Source organism: Lissotriton helveticus, chromosome 3_1 (assembly GCF_964261635.1).
Source record: "Lissotriton helveticus chromosome 3_1, aLisHel1.1, whole genome shotgun sequence".
NCBI lineage: Eukaryota > Metazoa > Chordata > Amphibia > Caudata > Salamandridae > Lissotriton > Lissotriton helveticus.
Genome location: NC_136061.1, coordinates 616,053,829 through 616,074,527, shown reverse-complemented (window position 1 = coordinate 616,074,527; position 20,699 = coordinate 616,053,829). Strand labels below are relative to the sequence as shown.

General features: G+C 44.1%; 1 protein-coding gene across 1 annotated transcript in view; it reads left to right on the top strand.

Annotated features, from left to right (window-relative positions):
- BARD1 (BRCA1 associated RING domain 1) overlaps positions 1–20,699 on the top strand; it is a 581,961-nt gene that overhangs the window by 288,229 nt on the left and 273,033 nt on the right. Inside the window, exon 4 of the mRNA XM_078680597.1 lies at positions 4,942–5,927. Within this exon, the coding sequence (XP_078536723.1) occupies positions 4,942–5,927 (986 nt within the window). The remainder of the gene's footprint in view (positions 1–4,941; positions 5,928–20,699) is intronic.

Sequence of the window (20,699 nt, the reverse complement as noted above, 5' to 3'; positions counted from 1 at the left end):
CAGGGGCAGTAGGAGCAAGGACAGGTGGTGGGACAAACGTAGGGTTAACAACGGGCTGACCCGCAGCCGCTGGAACAACAGGAGGAACTATAGGAGGAGCTACAGGAGGAGCTACAGGAGCCGTAGCACCCTGTGCATAAGGAGGTGGTGATTTCATCAAATACGCTAACAAGGAATCCTCCTTCGAATCTTCTTCTTTCTTATCTAGACTAGTCGGTAAAACCGGATAACATTTGTCTACACTCATGTGATGCAATCTAGTGGAAACTTCCATTTCTTTTTCTTCTTTTTCTCGTTTACTTTGTTGTACAACTTGCATTATCGGAACAAACCCTTCTCTTCGATCCTTTTTAAGCTGTTTGATTTCCTTCTGCTTGGCCTCTTTACGCCACAGCCGAAAAGAATCAAACATAGCTGGCCTAGCTTTCTTTTGAAATAATTTAGCTTCAAGATTATCTAAAATCGTAAGTTCAAAACTTCCATGTGGTGGCCAACTAAGGACACCGTCTTTCTTCGTGTAACGGACCCAGTATTCATTATATATAATAGGGCCCACACCATGTCGACTGTAGAGCTCATATATCGGAGTTCCAACTGGAGGTATCGGACACGAGTCCTCCAACCGGGAATCCATTGCGCAACATTTGAAGATACCAAACAAACCACTATGGCTAGGCATCGTGCACACTAACCCAGTATCAAACTTCAAGGGTTACCGAAGTGCTAAATCTTCGTGTAAGACAAAACCCTCGGTTTTTGGCAATTGCAACTGTCAAATAAAATACTAAGAACCAATACTAAGAACCACAAATGCAATGGAACCATGCAATACAACAAAGCCTGAAAAGGCTACAACAAAGCTCTATGAGCTAGAACAACAAAGCTTTAATAAGCTACAACAAAGCTTCAAGAAGCTAGAACAACCACTAAGGACTGGGAGCGACCCACAAATACTTAACTCAGAACTTCAATGACGTCACCAGGAAGGCCCGTCTATCGTCTCGCTTGTACGTAAGGTCTGCGCCGGGCGTCGAAGACAGGTCGACAGTCAGGGCATCGGTCCGTCGTAGCCGTCAGGAGGCGGGAATCTTCGCAGGGAAAATCTTCGGGCCACTTATTTCGACAACACGATCGATGAAGCGGGGTGCACCTTCCCTCGGAGATTTCACACGAAGTTCCTCACGATCGTCAGGCTTTGGACCGGTACCGCTGATGTCGCCCTACGTTGGGCGCCAACTGAAGGACTGGACTTTTAACAGAACCAGCGGTGCCAGGGAACAACACCTATAACCTTCATGGGATACCTGTTTCGGCGCACAATGACAGAGACACGGGACACTTCCTTCGGCGTCAAAGATCAGCGTTTATTTACTGCAGGGAAACAAGAGTCATTAGAAGTACATCGGCATGTAGGTTCTGCGAGTCTGCTTCAAATTGCATATGTAGGTCGCTCTCTTTTATACAAAATGTTGCCATTGCACAACATGTGAACAAAAGATTACAATTCAGTTCCCACAGTAAATTTCAAAAGGGTCGCTTTCATGTGTTCAGAATCCCGGAACATAATTACAGAAGCAATGCCGGTTCCCAACTGTAAAAGTACATCTTCCCACCATCAGGCACACCCATTAGAGTTGTAAATGACCAAGACGAAGAGACAAGAGCAGCTGCAAGGAAGTCAGACACGTGTAGAAAAAAGAGTGTGGGGGTAATATCGGAAGCATGATCGTAGGATCAAAGAGCTGGATCCCATCGCCTGCACGGCTGTCACAATAGACCGGCACGGCCAGATTACCCTCAAGCTGAGCCATCTGCCTTCGCTGTGTCATTCCTCTGGCCATAAAGACGCATGAAAGGAATATGCGTCTTCCGCAAGGCTTGGGAACTAGAAGGTCAGGGGGCGAAAAGTTACCTGCTCGCTGACTACGTGAGGGCAAGAAACAAAATGGATGCCGTATCTAAAATGGAACCCGAGGGTTCAGATGAAGAACACGTAATATTAGGCGAACCCTATCCGGCAGTGTAGCGAAAATGCGTACACTTATCGAACTCGCCATTTACGGTTCGTAGATACCAAACTCGTCCATATTCGGTAATGCCCAGAACGCCGTAATAATTTTTACGGAACCTCACTGTGGCGGAATATCCGCTGCAGTGAAGCGGTTAGAGCTTTACAAAAAAATTCTCCCACTACTGTCAGTCTCTTCCACAATACAACTAGTGAGGATCGTTATTCTGAGCAGGTTGAACTATTGTAACTCCTTGTATCTTGGAGCTCAAAATTCCTTGATACTGACGATGCAAAGACTCCAAACAATAGCAGCAAAGCTAACTTTAAACCAGCAGTGCTGGTGCTCTGCATCTCTGGCCCTAAGAGATCTTCATTGGTTGCTGATTCTGCAAAGGATACATTTTAAATCTCTCTGCATTGTTTTTAAGGCAGTACATGGTCTGGGTCCTAGACCACTGCAGAGAAAATTCACGTGGTATACCCCCAAGAAACCTCCGTTCGTCAACAGTAAATCTGATCAACACCACAAAATTTAAAAGAGCCCGGACAGGAGGGAGAGCCTTTAGCTCCATGGCTCCACGACTGTGGAATGAACTTCCAACTGACATCAGGCAAAGTGAGAATTTAATACAATTCAGGAAGAAGCTGAAGACTTGGCTGTTGCAGAGGGAGGAGTAATACTTAGATGTAGTGTCACTGATCCATCCTGCGGTTTCACTATGGTTCCCTCCGCCCCTTAAACTTTTATTCCGTACGCTTCATTTTTGGGTGGCCGATCAACTACGCCATATAACAACAAGGTACTCTCTCAGCTCCAGGATACCCGGTGGGTGATAGTGCGCAATATAAATATAATTTACATTACATTACAAATTAGCTATTGAGGGAGTGGCTCAGTAATGAGTTTTCCCAAACTAGTAAATGGTATTTCGACTCAGTTCTGCAAAAAAGTAAAATGTGTTTACATGCGTTTTTGCTTTAATGTTTTTTTTCCATCAACATTTCATGTAATTTGTTTAATTAGCACTTTTACTTGAGTTACTGCCAGTGGCGGCTCTCCGCTATGGCAGAGGATCGTCAGCCCCCGCCAGCACACTCAAAAACGTGAATAATAAAATGTTTTTATAAACCCATTTTATTGTAGTTGTATTTTTCTTGCGCCGAGTCTTGGGGCAGGGCTAGTGTGATAGGCACTGAGGGGGGGGGGGGGGGGGGGGAATGGTAGTGCACTGCCTTTACTGCGCATGTGGGTCAGGTCGACCAAATCCACAGGTGCAGTGAAGCTCTCCAATCCCAGCTGCATTGCTGGTTTGGAGAGAGCATGCACAGGCTCTCAGACTGTGTGGGAGCACAAGTCATCGGCACTCGGGCCGATCCTGTACCTGCTCTCATGCATGAGAGCAGCTTCTGGATTGGGCGCAGTGCAGTCTGGGAGCCTGTGCCTGCCTGCAGTGGAGAGACACAATGCTGAAGTGCGGCAGCTGCAGGTAAGTTTTCTTTGTATTTTTAGGTCTCGCCTTTCTCATTCCGAAGGAATGGGAAATGGCGAGAATTCAAGTGCTCGATATCCTCGTGAAACCACCGCTTTTTTCGTGCGGTTTTCATCGAGTTCACGTGGCCACAGGCACGCGCTTTTGGCCCATAAACTTTCATGGCCATCTGTTCCCCAATGTCCCTCCCACCCTTCCTTTGATCTTGCCGCGAGTTCTTACAGGCTAATGGCCCTCCCCCAGCACAGAGCGCGCATCGCGGCCGCACAGCACATCAAAGGGCTTCTCCCAGCGTGTGCTGTGCGGCTTCTCCTCCCCTAATTATGTGGCCGGCCGTACTTTCAGTTTCCCGGCCGCTCTTGTTAGGTATTCTTAGCTTTTACTGTGACAGTTTTTTTCATCACTTCTTCCCTCGTGCTCTAAATGGCTTTCTTTTTTTTAAATATATTTCTTTTCAACGCCTTATTAACTCTACTTTGCTCGCACTGTCTCTTGCTTTTTTTTAGCTCATACAGAACAAGGCAACATTGGCTGTTACTTTTTTCGCATCACTTCTTCCCTCTCTCTCTCCCCCATTCTCTTTCTCTCTCTCTCTCTCTCTCACCCTCTCCCCCTCTCTAATTCTCGCTCTCCTTCATTCTCTCTTCCCCCTTCATTCTCTCTTTCGCTTTCTTCTCTCCGCCGTGTTTCTTTCCTGTCCTCTGCCTCTCTCCACGGGTCTCTTTGTTCTTGCTGTCTGTCTCTTTCCTCTGTCTCTTCACCACCTTTTATTGTTTCCCCTTCTTGTCTTATTCTTCTCTTATCTCCGACTACTGTCATTTTGTTTCTGACTGTCCTTTGCCTCCTTTCCTGCCTTTCTCCGTTCTTCTTTTCTTTCTCTCCTGTTCTCCCCTCACAGTCCCCCCTGACCCCCTCCACGCCCCCCTCCACCCGCTCCTTCCTCTTCGACCCTGCTCAGTTCCTCCTCGGTTCTTGCTCAGCCCCCCCCCATTCTGCCCTCCCCTCCTCCCAGCGTTGCAAGGGTTACATTCCTTTCCAGCTGAGCTGGCAGAGCGATCCCGGGCAGAGCCGTCAGATTCGCGGTGGGAGCGGGGAGGGGGCAGAGAGCTATTCTCATGGGCACGGAGGGGGAGAGGGGGGGGGGGGTACAGAAACTTCATTATCTGCCTCCTTCTATTGCGAGACCTATTGCATTTCCAATGCTTGTTTGTATTTCTCTCCCTCGTCCCCCATCCACCCCGCCTCCTTTCCCTAACATGAGCCTTTCCTGCTTACTGCGTGTGCATTTGATTAAAGCCCAAATGCCCATTTTAGTATATATTAAAAAGCAAAAGATTATTTAAAAAATGTAATTTCACTCTGAGGAAATGAAGCGCAAGGAGGAAGACAACAAGAGTTTTTCTGTTAACCACAAATATTCTTCTCTTCACTTCCATACAGAAAAGAAAAAAGTGTTTACGTCCATGAAAGCAAACATGTCCAAAGCTGATACAAAGAAAAAACAGATCCGAATGTGGTTCAGCCCTCGAAGTGGGAAGGTGAAATGTGTCTTGGACAAGCCGCTAAATCTAGAGCAGCCCCTTGATAGCGGAGGCGCCATATACCAGGCTGCTTGTTCTACATTTGCATTTGTGCCCTCTCCACCAAATAAAGGTACTGCCAAAAAACAGAAGAAAGCATCCACCAAGCCCACAAAATCTAAGAAAAGGCGACTGGATGTCATAAACCAGCAGTGGGGTTTTGGGAAGAAACAACCAAGGGGAGGCTCTGGCAAGTGGAGCAATGAAGATGCGATTCAACCCCAGGAGGAAAGAACAGTCTCTTTTTGTAGTCAGCCGATAATCCTGTGCAGCCCAGAACCCTGCCCTGTTGAGGAGGCACCCTTGGAGCTGGGACTGGTTACAGAACCAGGCCCTTCCCAGAATGGAAGTGTGTGCCACGTACAACTGTCTATACAGGTAAACCCTCTTGAGAACACTGCTGAAAATGAGGACATTCCTCCTGTGGATTCACCCTCTCCAGAAAGTAAACCTAAGAGGGGGAGGAAGCTGTCTGTCTCTTTTTCCACTCCCTCACCTGCTTCAAAAAGACCACAGCGTGTAAAACCGAGTGTAGGCTTTGGCAATGTTGGCGATTCTCCAGAACCTTCCCAGATGTGTTCTCCAGAGCGTGTCTCACTGACAAACAATCACATCACAATCGCACAGATCTCATCCGCTGTTGCAGAGTCTCCAAAGCCAGTTAAATATCAGCTATCTGGAGATGAAAAGGGCGCCTGCTCGCCTCACAAGTCACCCATTGCGACACCCAGTACTCCATCTTCCTGCACCCGTAAGCATGCGGAGACCTCCTTCCTCAGCCCTTGCAGACAGAGTGCCAAGCGGAATTATAAGGGGGAGACTTTGTTGCATATCACATCCATTAAGGTAGGAACTTTTTCTATCTGTTATTACCCCCTGATGCATGCCCCTTGATATGCTGGATTAAAACACACTTTTCAAGCTATGTTGTGATAGATACACTAGGTAGAAAATGCTTTTTTCTTGCAAAATGTGTATTGCATAGAGTGCCATGTTGTAAGATCTTAACAAAACTCCCGCTATTTCTACTGGGTGTTAAGTGGGTTCCGCAAAGAATTGCACTGTTTAGCCGCTTACATTCCAAATGATATTCCATCAAGTTTACCATACCTGAATGTTGAGCAATCTAAGCGGTTCTGTAAGCTTATTTGTAATTGGTATTTCAGCCTTGCTCTTTAGGGAATGTATGTCAAGTAATGCAAATGTTTTGGTGTTTTGTATTTTTCTTCCTTGAATTGAATTAATTTTGTATTGCAATGAGTGTTGGATATAGAGCACATTGGGACAACAAATTTGAAATGGGTCCAGTTCTCACGGAAGTGGCTGTTAAAAGGGTATGTGGAGGGAGATTGGCTATTATTAAGAGTCTACCTCCTCTGTGCACAGCACCGTCAAACACTTCATACGAGTCTATAGAGCAGCAGTAGTATGAAAAGTGTTTTTTAGAGAATAGGTAGTGTCTGTGTTTTAAGACTAAACAGATTGGTGACAGATTCTGTGTTGCGGTGCATAATAAGCAGCGCAAGCAAATTCCGCTTATACCACAGGCCGCCAAACCCACAAACGAAGCAAAATGCATGCATTGGGCCAGTGCAAAGAAGAAGCTTCACACAGACATCTGAAGAGAAAGAGGAGGACATCATGGCGCACAAAGGGAGGGGAAGGGTTGCCTTCCTCTCAAAACAAGATCTTGGCAGACCTGAAAATATATTTCAACAGGTCTCTGTCAGAGAACCTAACCAGACTCTGTGCTCAATTAAGAAGTAATATTTCGGAACTTTAGAATGCTACCAAACTAACTAGGTGGAAGCAATTGAACAAATAATGTAATCCATGTCTGACACAGGCCATGTGGGGACAACTTCCTTTGCTTTGCTAGATTCCCAGGTGAAATCCCTCACTGATAAATGGGAGGACCTTGAAATCAGGTAAAGGAGGGATAACATGGGAAATTCAAAACTTGAAAGAACGAGCTATGACCTCAATGGATCCATTCAGTTACTTTTCAGGAAAAGTACTAAAGGAAGGAGACTCATTGGAAATGGCCTGGAAAGAGTACACAAAAGGTGGAAGAGCGCCATTTAGGTGACAAATTGACATAGTGGTGAACCTGACATCCTACTTGCTAACAGAGCAGATTCTTAATGCCTGGAGAATGCTGTTAGAAGGACAGTCGTGTAAGACCCTTCCAAAACCTAGCAGTGACTATTCCATCAAAACAGAGCCAACACGGGGAAGCACGCAGGCTGTGTGTGGAAAGGCAGCCACCCACTGACTGTTGCTTGGGGTGGGAGGGGTAGGAGGGACAGGTGGTGGTTGGGGGGAAAGGATGTTGTAATAGGCTTGACAAAAAGAGATCCAAAATGACGAATTGTAGGAACAAACACCTGCTTAGAGTGTTGAATTCAAAGATTGGGGATGCCTATGTGGAGTGGATTCCTTTTCTGTGTAATGCACGTGGGCCGAGTGGTTGCCAAAGGGAAAAGGTCAGGCACATGGGCACTTTGATAGAGTTATGAATCATGAGATGGAGATGCACTTTAGAAAGCGTGCACATTTTTGGCTAATACCTTGTCAGGCTCAGCATTCATGTACTTTAATTGGGAGAGGAGATTGAGAGATAGGGTAATCAATAATTTGGGTAGCACTTTAGAAAAGGGTTGCACTTTAACTGTTGGCCTAGCGCTGGCAATGGTTCTAGGTTTGCACTTTTGTGCTCTGGTCACTTATAGTACATTAAGCACTTTCTGCACTTTTACTTTTCTTGATGTTCTCAATTAATCGCCTGGAAAAAGAAAGCGGGGTGATGCTTATTAGTATTTTGAAGGTGGTCTCTTTTAATGTCAACTGTCTCAACAATAAGAAGAAATTGCATGCAAATGAAGCCTGTGTTAAAGCAAAGAACCCTTTGGTGATTTTATTGTAGAAAACACATATTACAGCCGGGAAGGTTTTGGAATTTTCCACGTTTTAAAAACTGGGCTGGCAATAGAAGTTTCTTAACTGCCCAAGTGGCACATCGTGGTACTGCAATGTTTTAGACGCTAGGAGTAGAAGTGCTGTATTTTGCTAGTGATAAATTTGGATGTTGGTGTTGAGTGAACTGTTCGTTGCTGTGTAGGCGACTCACGTTTGTGAGTTGGTGTGCCCTATTGGAAAATAATGCAGGGCTTTATGAGGAACTTTTTCAGTCATTATTGCAAGTCTCAGGGGAAATTGCTATTGGGGGTGACTTTAACTTCTTGTAGAATCTTAGGATAGACTCCTTAGTAAATTTGAAAAGCAGTTCATGCAAAATTTTCAAATAACTCTGGCTCTTATTGATCCATGGAGGGACGCCTTTCCAGCAAAAACAGAATGTACGTGTTTGTTTTTCTAGTCGATTTGATAGCTCTTATCGTATTTACTTTTTTTTACTTTCAAAAACCCTGGTTTTTAAGGGCCAGTGGGCACTTCGTAATAGCTTTTAAGATCACATAATAATTGCCATGGAGGTATTTGTAGAGAAAGGTACTCCACGGATTAGGCAATGGGTTTTTAATAAACAGTACTTACAGGAGGACGGCTGGGTTCAAATATGCAAAGAGGAGATAAAGCAATTTCTAATTAGGAATCATGGGTCCTCTCCCCCAATCGTAGTTTTCGATGCTTTAAAAGCCTATATAAGGGGGCTTGTGATAATGAAGGATGTGGTCAATATCAGAAGTGCAAGCCAACAAAAGCAAACTATGGAAAAGACTTTTCAGGAAAGTCAAGATAAACTTCTAAGGCATATGTCAATGGTAAATAGGAAAGCCTTAGACAAGGCCAGACAGGCATTAAGTGATTGGTAGTATACTAAGTGTAGTGCATTGAATGCCTATATGCAAAAGGTTTAGGAGGAGAGAAATTTCACTGGGAGATTTTTAGCTTGGCAGGCACAAGAACAAGCTGCAAGTGATATGATACATGTTCTGATATGCCCGGTAAAGTGCAGTGAAAATTGACCTCTAATTCTGCCCATCTAAATCAGGTGGGCGGAATTACAGGTGTTCATCCGACGGCCCTTACTCTGCAGTGCCGTCAGAGCGCTTTAATCACAGTGTAGACTGATTCATCTCTGCCGTGATTAAATCTATTTTTGTGAAAAAAACAATGGTTCATACAAGGCCAAATAGGTCATAGAAGAGAAATTATCTCAAGAAAACGAAAATTAATCAAATAGCCTATGGAATAAGGCACTTTTCTAGATACATTTAGGAAGGGACACAGGTGAACTTGGTAAGGCGGTTCATTTATTTAACAATATTCACTTTGTCAATACAAGCGGACTATAGATCCAGTGCTCACAAAATAGTGGAAAGGAACGTTATGTGGTGAGTGAAAGAAATATTTTAAAAACCATACATCGCATTGACAACAGGAAAAAAACTCCTTACAACACATTTTTAAGAATACAGGGGTTTAGTTGTAAAAGGGTCAGCAGCATTTCGATCTCAATAATTAGAGATATTCATAAGGACAGATTTGTGAGCATGTAGTATTCAAAAGGCCCTAAGGTGGCGAGACAAATCCTGGTAGGGTGCGGCGTTGGAGGTCGACGTTTAATGGGCACAAGTCTGTTGGTATCATCAGAGGGGACCCCATTGGTATGATCAAGGAGGTCCAGTGGCCAGAGGGCTTGATTTGGAAGGAGACTCCGAGGCCTGGAGGCTAATTTAGGCAGGAGGGGAGTTAGCCCCTTTGCAGCTAATTGCGAGACAAATACCATGAAGTCAGTGTTATAGGAGTTCATTTGTACTGCGAAGTCGGTAGAGCACGAGTACGGACGTGAGTTCAGTCTCTTTCCAAAGGTAGCTGTGATTAAACCTATGGCCCACCTGCATCTAAATCGGCCTTGTGGACCATTATGTGGGCGGGGAGGGAAAATCGTCGCTGTGCCGAAATATAAATGAGGTCTTTAGTGATTTACCTTGGTACTTCGAGTCTGTATTGGAGAAGTGATGGCAAAGAGGATACCACCATTCAAACATGGAGGAATGTTGAAAATAAGACTTCAGGAAAAGAGCAGGGTAGAATAAAACCTATTCTGCAGCGGTGTGGAATTCCATGCGCCCTAAACCCAGGATATGATATTTGGGGTCAAGAACAACAAATCGTCATGTTTATTTTGTTCCGTAGACAAGTAGGCTCCAACCTCCTGCAGAAGGTACCCTTTGACTGACTGTTTACAGTGCCACATTTGGTTATTGCGCAGATGTTCTGTTGCCATGGGAGGGTGTGTAGTTGTATATATAAGATGTAAGATGTTCACAACTGCTTATAGCGTTCTTTAGTGCAAATCTTTTACTGTTAGGGCAAGTGTTGTAGGAACATATACTGAGCTTTGACTGTTGGTGTGCTCCTGGGTGGGGGCAACACCACTAACACTCGTGGTTCCATGGAGGATGTGGGCTGAAGAGGAGCCTCGCATCCTCCCTCACAATATTTCCAGTGCTGTGCGGGACAAGTGCAGGATGATCCTGGGCAAAGCCCTGGCCGTGGTTGAACCCGTCCGAATCTCTCCAGGGACAATGGGCCCATTTTCTTGGTGTGAGTGCTAATTTATATTTTACTGAGATCAGGAATAGACAGACGCTAGACATTCCATGACTATCAATGCTTTCTTTGAAAGTGCTTTGGGGTAATAAATAATTGATCTGGCTGAAAAACCTTTATTTGTTCGCAAGTCTTTAATTTCTCACCTGTAACACTCCTGTGTAAGTGGGCCCTGCCCCTAAGAACGGACAAGTGGTGCACGGTGCACAACCAATTGTAATTCTCATGATGCCTCTTTACCTGTCCAAACAACCGAAAAAACTAAAAAAAGTCTTGTATGAAGCAGCTTTGTACCCGACGCTCCATTTCAGAACGGGAAATCTCACTTGCATGCTTTAATTGATAGTTTTATTAGATAGATTAAAACAATTCTGGAACCTAGTTTTCACACTGTGTTTGATATACTGTCCCTAATGGAGAAGTCCGTTACTTCACTAATCAATTCGTCTGTGGGCGCAAAGAATTACTGCGACAATCTAATTCCTAGATTGGATACTGTTTTCACTATTGTTCAGCAAGCCGGCTCTGATTGCACCAGCAGGATAGATGCAAGTCCAAAGAGCATATAGAATGTTGTGCAAGCCAGAACAGGCTACACTTTCTTCTTGGTTTGGGTCCAGAACGGAGCCGACTACTATCCCCGAGAGCCAGTCCAATCAAGGGGAAAATGTGGGATGTTGTTTTAAAGGTTAACAGTTCTATCATACATGCACCTTCCTCCAGAAACTTGCCCCTACGCAAAGGTTATAGACAGTTTTGCTAAACTCCCGTGTAATTTTTAAGGACAACATTGATTAATTATGTACCGTATGTAATATTGGTTTAGATTAGTTATGTTTTAGGTGCAGGTTGCCAGGTTTATAGGAGTATACGGTGGAAAGATAATGAAATAATAATTAATGTAGAATGAAATATTTTATGGCTTAAAAATTATATAAATTGTGTAATAATTAATTGTTTTATTTATATTTTAGGTTCGGCTGCTGGATTTGCAGGGTTGTAGGGTGGGAAGTTAAGTTATTAGCAATTAACCCTTAATTGTTAATTATGTAAATGTTTATATAAATTGATTTATACTTAGTTATTTTCTTATATGTTAGGTGTGGGTTACTAGGTTTATAGGGTGGAAAGTTGAAAATGAAATGAGTATTATATTTGAATTGAAAAGTAACTATTACATTGTTATACATTTAATAAATTGGATAATTGTTTTTTATTTTGTTATGTTTTATGTTAGGTAATGTTTATATTTTTTCTAAATTAATAGGGTTATTCAAGTATTAATGTGTTCGAAATGAAGTAGTTTACCTACTGTTGCTTAGACTGGAGTGGGAATAGTAAATCGTAACCCTCCGAAGTTCAACACTTTCCCTACTGTTTCACAGACTAGAGTGGAAATTGGAAATGTAACCCATCTGAAGTCCTATGTGTTCCCTCCTGTTGCACAGTCTTGAGTGGGAAGAGCAAATCTTACTCCTCCAAAGTCCAGTACTTTCCGCACTGTTGCACAGACTGGACTGGGAATAGTAAGTTTGACCCCTCGGAAGTCCAATTTTTCCCCTATTGTTGCGCTGTTTCAAGTGGTAGTAATATATTTAACCCTTCCGAAGTCCTACAACTTTTCTACTGTTGCATAAACTGTAGTGGGAATAATATATCCATTATTCCCAAGACTCCAATACATCTCCTAATATTGGTTAAATATGTATTTTTAAAATATTTGTTAATAATTTGTATTTTATAGTATTTGTTTATATTTTTTAAGTGTTTAAATTTCTATGATATTTTTGTAAATTCTTTTCATTTTTATTTTACTTGTTTGGTATTTGTTTTATGTTTTGAAATTGAATTTAAATATTTATCCTGTTTCCTTTAAAATGTGTTATGTTATGCTAATTCATAAAGCGCATAGCTACCTGAAGGCTCCCCAGCGCGGAGTGAGGCATATCCCGTGCAAAGCAGAACAACGCTGGGCAAATTGGCTAGTGAAGATAAAGCCAGGCCTTAAGCAATTTCTCTGAAACCGGGCTCATTCGTTTTGTTTCCAAGGTCAGCCGGCATAGAATTCCAGAGTTTTGGAGTCGGGTATGAGAAAGATCTGCCACCCCATCTAATCCTTTGAACTCGATGCGCCTTTAACAATTGCGCCTTCGAGGATCTTATAGTCCTAGAAGGGGGTATAGGGTGCCAAAAGTCCTTTGACTTTGTCAGCTAAGTCAGAGAGTGACTCATCATGACTGGGGGGAAGCTAGACAGAAAATAACTGTCTTTCTGTGGAGCCTGACAATCTGGAGGTGTTGCCAGTGAGCTTCTTGTCTGTTGCAGGTTGCTATAAACATCTGCCACTTGTTGTGTCTCGAGCCGGGAACCTGTTCCTTCCACTCCTAGGCTCGAGCACTGCACAGCTATGTTCTTGTGCTCGTGCATCCTCGCTCTGCTTATTGTGCTATTATTCAAATTGTGGTGGGGATTCCTGTTGGGTGAAGGGAGTTGGGAACAGTTCGGGTGGTGAGAGCTGGTCGGCGGCTGCGTCCGTGTCTCCTCTGTGAATCGAGGTTATGTTTTCAATAAAGGATAATCAATAATCCAGACTACAGTTATTCCTCACAACAATGGCGACGATGGAACATAACCTCTGAAGAATCCACGCAAGTAGCAACTTTTTGAGATTATGTCTTTGGAATAAACAAGGAAAAGAAGCTTAATAAGAGGAGTTTTAAACGAGTCTAAAAAGAAGGTGAGGTCAGCTACCACTCGTAATGAACATCCGACGTAAGTCACATTTTACGTTTGTAACTAAAAGTTAACGTAATTGAATGAAGCGCATCTTCAAGGGAAGTGCACGTGAGACTGAAACAGAATAAAACCTTACGTTTTGGGATCTGATAGAGCAACCGTAAATGAAACCGAAAAGTGATACCGCAAGTCGGATTGAATTTGGCTCTAATGCTTACTGAATTTTCCTCTTAAAGTGAAAGAAGAAGGAACCAGTTACCGTTTTGTGTCATGGAATTATTTCTTTAAAATTTAAATACTGTTAAGTTAAATTCAGTGTTTAAAGAAGAAACGAATTTGGACTGAATTCTGAAAATTTTGTTATTCATCCTCCGTTGTTATTTGTGGGATTACATAGAATTTGGAAAAGTTAACGATGTAATATCTATTGGAAAATCATTAAGTTAAAAGTTAACCTGACGTTGGAACTTGCATCTTCTAAAAGCATGAACGTTCTGTTTCAAAGCTGGATTGGAGTTTTGATTGAACGCTGTTCACAGTACTACTCTCGACGTCATCACGTGCGTAGGTACCAACGCACGGTCACGCATTAGGTCAAGATACGGGACTCCATTTTGTTTTACAGGTTACCTAGCAACAGCCAGGAAACTCGTCAGTACTCTTATATTATCGCTGAGGTACACCTCAGAACTCTTATCGCATACTCCACATTTTTAGCCTTTGAATTAATTTGTGCTTGAAAATTGGAATACAATAAAAAAAAAAAAGAATAACAAGCAGAATTACCCTCATCAGTGACACGCACACTGCGTGTCATTTCAACAAACCATCAATGATACGCACAACTCATCAGTGATACGCACACTGCGTGTCATTTCGGAAGTTATTCAGTTACACACCCATATTGCTCGCTAACTATTTTTTGTTGTATGGTTTTCTTCTTTGCTCATAGGTACAAATTCATTTAAGTGTGGTGTATTTGTTCATTCTGTTATCAAGGATGGCAACTACTACAATGAATTTGCCAGCGCCACAAGCATTTTTGCTAAGAGATGGAGAAGTTTCAAGTCAGAGATTGGAGGAATGGAGGGATTATTTGATAAATTATTTGGAAACGTTTGAGAGCAAGGAATTGACTCCAGAAAGGAAGAAGAGAATACTTTTGCATTGTCTTGGACCGGGGGATTGAGAGTTTACAATAGAATTGAGAATAAGAATGCTGGAGGAGGTGATAGTAATGTCTTTGCACAGGTTATTAATGATCTCAATGCTTACTTTGCACCTACTGTATATAAGGCAGTACATAGGTTCAATTTTTATCATAGGAAACAAGAGCCTAATGAGAAAATAGAGGATTATATTGTTTCGCTCAAAAGACTTGCCTTGTCTTGTAATTTTGGCACCTTTGAGGAGGAATTGATACGCGATCAACTTGTGATGCATTGCAACAATAGTGGTTTGCAAGATAAGTTGTGGGTAAATGGTGATGCCAGTCTAAGAGAAATTTCAGCAATAATTGGCAAAGCTGAATTAACATCAAGGTGTGCTAAAACTGTAGTTAGTAAAGCCAATGGTGGAAATAGTGATGAAATGATTAAAATAGTTAGAACACCTGTTCAATCCAAGAGAAATTTTGACCAAAGTAAAGGGAAAGGCGTAACAAGAGAAACCAGTAACGGTACAATCTTTGAGAATAAGGGGGAATGTTTTCGTTGTGGGAGTTCAACACATCTGGCTAATGACAGAAGATGCCCTGCCTCAGGTCAAACATGTACCTATTACATTATGACCAGTCATTTTGCTAGTGCTTGTAAAAATAATAACAGGGTGTCGTGTATTGTAGAGGAATGCGATGAGGACTATGATGGTGGGGAGCAAAATATTGGTGACGTTATGGTTTCTTATTTAAGTGATGAGTACGATGACAAATTAGTTATTGTATAAGGGTGTTTTCTTCAGGGTCTTTTGCACTTATTATTGTGTATTTACAGGAACTGGTTGACAGGGACATAACTGAAGGTGCAATCTAATAGGAGTGTATAGCATGGAGTAATATTTTTAACTTATAATTTTTTTTTTTTTGTGTGTTTTATTTCTCCTGGTTGTTATTGTGAAGGGGGAGAAGAGTCTTGGGTTTTGACCCAGGTACTTTTTTTTGTTATTTTGTTTGTTATTGTAAAGGGGGGAGAAGTGTTGTGTCTCGAGCCGGGAACCTGTTCCTCGCACTCCTAGGCTCGAGCACTGCACAGCTATGTTCTTGTGCTCGTGCAGCCTCGCTCTGCTTATTGTGCTATTATTCAAATTGTGGTGGGGATTCCTGTTGGGTGAAGGGAGTTCGGAATAGTTCGGGTGGTGAGAGCTGGTCGGCGGCTGCGTCCGTGTCTCCTCTGTGAATCAAGGTTATGTTTTCAATAAAGGATAATCAATAATCCAGACTACAGTTATTCTTCACAACACCACTTTATCTTGAAAGTAGTCTGCAAGCTCATTACTGCGTATAATAGTAGGGGGGAGCAGCGCGTTTTCAACTTTCAAAGTAGTAAGGAACTTGACTATGCGAAAAATCTCCCTTTTGGCTGCTTTTATTATTGAGGTTTCATAATCTGCTGCCTGTGCCCGTTTGATTTCCTGGTGGTAGTGTCTGATAGCTATCCTGTAAGAGTGTTTTATTGATTTTCTTAACAAAATACAGATATACATATAACATTTAGAGCATTTTGCTGTTTCATTAGGCATGTACGCATTACATAAAAGTGTTCGATGGTTTGGTCTTGGTCATCATTTGTGTTGTTCGACACGTTAGTTGTGAGGTTCGTTATAACATATATGACAAAATCATATAACATATAGGCGGTCGGCTGGTGGTTGTGGAATGACCGTCATACACTGTGGGTGGTTCTCGATGTTTGCTTTTGCGCTACTTTCTATGGTGTCTTGTGTGGGTCTAGGAAGCTGTCTAAGGATGTCCACATCTCTCTGTTACTTTTCCTCCAGCGAGTGTGTCTTAGTGCAGTTGCGTCTGCTCCTCTTAGGTACCTCACCCAGTTCAGCCATTGTTTAAAGGTAGCCTTTGAGGTGTCTTTCCATTTGGCTAGTACTGTTTTAGTTGCGCTAGTGAGAAGGAAGTCAAAGAGGTTTCTGTCCTGTTGTGAGTGAACGTCTGTGCAGATGTGTGCTGTTGTTAGAGTGCTGAATTCTTGTTTTAGGGTACAGCCTAGGACCTTATTGGTAATGTCAAACACCTTCTTCCAGAATTTACTGACCTTGCTGCAGTGAAAGATAAGGTGGGCTAGGTCGCCAATTTCTTTGTCGCAGTTCCAGCATCGGTTGTTTTCTTTTAGGCCTCGCTTTGCTAATTTGGCAGGTGTCCAGTACGCTTGGTGCAGCAGCCAAAATTTTGTTTGGGCTAGTACTGGTGATATTATGTTGCATGTAGGGGCCCTCCATATGATCTGTAATTCTTGCTCTGTCAGTTTCAAGCCTATCTGTGTTTCCCAGTATTCTGTGTTTTTGGCATTGAGTTTTGTGGATGTTGGGCGGAGGAGTTTGTACAGCTGTGATACCTGGTGGCCGGTCCTGTTTGTTTTCCATTTATTGGAATATTGATGTGGTCTGCCTGTCTAGATTTGCTTTGGTGATGGCGGCTTTAATCGCCTGGAAATTGTATAGCTCTAGGTCTGGGAGGGCATGTTTTTCCTTCATGTTGTTGAACGTGTGGGGCATTCCTCTCTCCTCCATCTGGGCTGGATGCGAGAGCCCCATTTGTTTCCATGTTGCTATGTCCAGGGGTCTGCCTCTGTATTTGATTTTGGGGTTCAACCAGAATGCCAACCAAAATTAGTTTTTGATGCTTGTCTCTAGTTTTTGGTCGACTTTGAGTAGAGCTTGTTTTGTTAGTTTAAAGATCGGGTTCCCTTTTAGTGCTTTTTTGTTGGTGGTTAGGAGCGTGAGTGGATCAGTGTTGCCGAGGATGGCTTTTTCTAGTAGTAGCCATGTCGGAGTGTTTTGTTGATTGTTGTGTTGTGCACCCAGTGCATCCCCTGTCTGGCTACCGCGGCTAACTGGAAGGTTCTAGGTTCTGCTACATTAAGGCCCCCTTGCTCTTTCTTTAATCTCAGTTTTGCGAGCCCTATTCTCGGTGTTTTCTCTCTCCAGATGAATTTGCTACGGGTTTGGTCTGTTTTCTTGTGGAAGTCATTTGTTCGTGCTAGGGGAAGCATGTTGACTAGGTAGTTGACTATTGGGGTGATCATCATTTTGACTGTTTCTATTCTTCCCCACCAGGTGATGTATTTGTGCGACCATTTTTCGAGCAGTCCTTTTATCTTGTCTAAGGTGTTTTCCTCGTTCTGTTCTAGGGTGCTTCTTAGATTCCTCCCAAAGCTGATGCCTAGGTATTTGATAGATCTGGCTTGCCATGCTAGCCCTGTGTTACCTAGTACTTCTTAAGTTGTGTGTATGTTTAGAGGCATACACTCTGACTTTTCTCTGTTTAGTTTGTAACCGGAGTGAGATGCGTAGGTGTTTATGGTGTGCATGAGGGCGGGTATGGACTTGGCTGGGTCTTCTGTTGTGATCAGTAGGTCATCTGCATAGGCAGCTAATTTGGCTGTGGTTTTGTTTGTTATACCCGCTATGTTCTTGCTTGCAATGATGTCTCTGATCAGTGGTTCTAATGCTATTAGGAACAGCAGTGGGGATAGCGGGCAGCCTTGCCTGGTCTCTTGTAACGGGGTGGAAGGGGAGGGAGTGACGGAGTCAGAGACTTTGAATAGTGCTTTAAAAGATGGCTTTAGTTTAGTATAAGATTTCCTTCTCCGACTTGTTATCCTCTCTCGGGCAAAGGCTGCAGGGTCCGTGGCTGGTTTCTTGAGAGGATCCAGGGTGGGCCAGGGGTGGTAAGTCGGTCCTCCGTCCGGTTCGGCAGCCGTAGGAGAAAGGAAAGATAAAGGGAGGGGGTTAGAGAATCGTATGGGCTCTGGGGTTTCAGGGACCGGAAGTGAGGGAAACCAAGTGGTTACGTGCTATTTACAAACAGCAGTAGTGCTTCAAAAGTGCTCGTGAGGAGGGGAGGGATCTGGAGACTTTACAAGGGCTATACAAGTATTATACACGCAGGTTATTTAGTCGGCAGGTTGGACACGCCGTCCCACCCAACCCGCTACTTTGCCCCGTACCTGTTGGAGCCACGCTCCTCCAGCGGGAGCGTGGCGGGGCGACTCGTGAAGACGGTGGCCTCCTGGCTTCTCAGGGTCCCCTCTGGTCTTCGGAGTCGGCTCGGTCTCGTCCTCCTCGCTCTCCGGTCTCTTCCACTTCTTTCGGTCACCTCCTTGCTCTCCGCACTCCGGGGAAACGTTGTCCGTCTCTTTCTGGGTTCCACCCCTTTTTACGGGGCCGGCGTGGTGACGTTCCACAGGGGTGGGGTTTCTTCGGGTTGATGCTCCCAGTTAAAGGGACCGTACTTCTCCAGCTCCTCGTAATCCCAAAGGGGATCAGCGTCCCTTTTGTGCCATTCCTCCCGGGAGTAGGGTGCCTGGTGCTGTAAAGAGGGAACAGAAGCAGGTGAAAGGGGGGCAACGGACCACCAGTCTTGAATATGATTCGGTCCCTCGGACAGGCGACCCGCCCCACACCTCCCCTCCTGTAGTCTCCCGATCGGGGAGAGGAAAGACCCTGGAGAGAAAGTCAGCGTTCCCGTTCTCAGAGCCTTTTTTATGGGATACCGTAAAGGAGTAGGGCTGGAGGGACAGGAACCACCGGAGCACTCTGGGATTGTGGCTCCGGTTTTTGTACATCCACCGCAATGGGGCATGGTCAGTATGGAGGATGAATGGCCTGCCTTCAAGATAATACTGCAGCTTGTCAATGGCCCATTTTATTGCTAAGCATTCCCGTTCTACCGTGGAATATCTACACTCCCTAGGGTAGAGCTTTCTACTGGCATACAGTATTGGGTGTTCTAGCCCATCCTCCCCTACTTGCAACAAAACAGACCCAATTCCTACGTTAGATGCGTCAGTGGCGAGTATGAAGGGTTTGGTGAAATCTGGGGATACCAGGACAGGAGCAGTAGTCATTGTTCGCTTCAGGTCTTCGAAAGCTCTTAATGCCTCTTGGGAGGGTTGGTTTATCTCTCGGGGTTTTACGTCTTTTCACAGAAGGTCCGTCAGGGGTGCGGCTACTTCAGCAAATCTAGGAATGAACCTCCGATAGTAGCCAATCAGCCCTAGGAAAGCTTAGATCTCTCTTGTTTGATGGAAAAGTAGTCTTTTCTATGGCCTTCAATTTTGCACTTTGGGATGCTATTGTACCGTCTCCCAGGACATATCCCAAGTAATTGACCCTGGTAAACGCTGCTCTTGATTTTCTCGCGTTCACATGCAGCCCTGCTAGTTTTAAGGCGGTCAGGATGATCTGTAGATGATGGAGGTGCTCTTCCCAGGTGCTGCTATATATCACGATGTCGTCCAAGTAGGCTGACCTAAAGGAAGGATACGGTTGTAAGATAGTGTTCATAAGGCGCTGGAAGGTGGCAGGTGCCCCGTGCAGACCGAATGGAAGGACCTTAAATTCATACATCCCTTCATCCGTGATAAAGGCGGTCTTCTTTCGGTCTTCCTCACCGAGGGGAACCCGCCAATACCCCTTAGTGAGATCCAGGGTGGTGATGTACACAGCGTCTCCTATCTTTTCGATCAGTTCATCAACCCTTGGTATCAGGTACGCATCGAAAGTGGATATATCATTCAGAGCCTGGAAGTGCATACAGAAGCGTTTGGAGCCGTCGGGTTTCGGAATCATCACGATCGGAGAGGACCAGTGACTTTTGGAAGGCCGAATCACTCCGAGTTTTAGCATGTCTCTGACCTCTTTTCTCACTACCTCTCGCCTAGCTGCAGGGATTCGATATGGTCGTTGTTTTATGATTTTTCCAGGTTGAGTCTCGATATGGTGTTCGACCAGGTTTGTCTTCCCTGGCAGATCCGAAAAATGTCGGCAAAGTGACACAAGACGGTCCTTAAGTCGTCTCTCATGCGGTCAGACAGTTCGTCATTCACTACCAGATGTTCCAACGTAGATGTCTGTTTGGTCGGTAGGTACAGCCAGGTGTGTTCCCCGGGGAGCCGGACCTAGCCACTTCTTCAGAAGGTTGATGTGATAGCACTGTGTCTTGGAGGATGAAAGCTGTAATCTGTAGGTAGTATCCCCAATCGCCTCGATTATCTGATATGGCCCCTGCCATTCATTCCTGCTTTTACTGTTAATGGAAGGAAGGAGGATTAAAGCCCAGTTGCCCACCTTAAG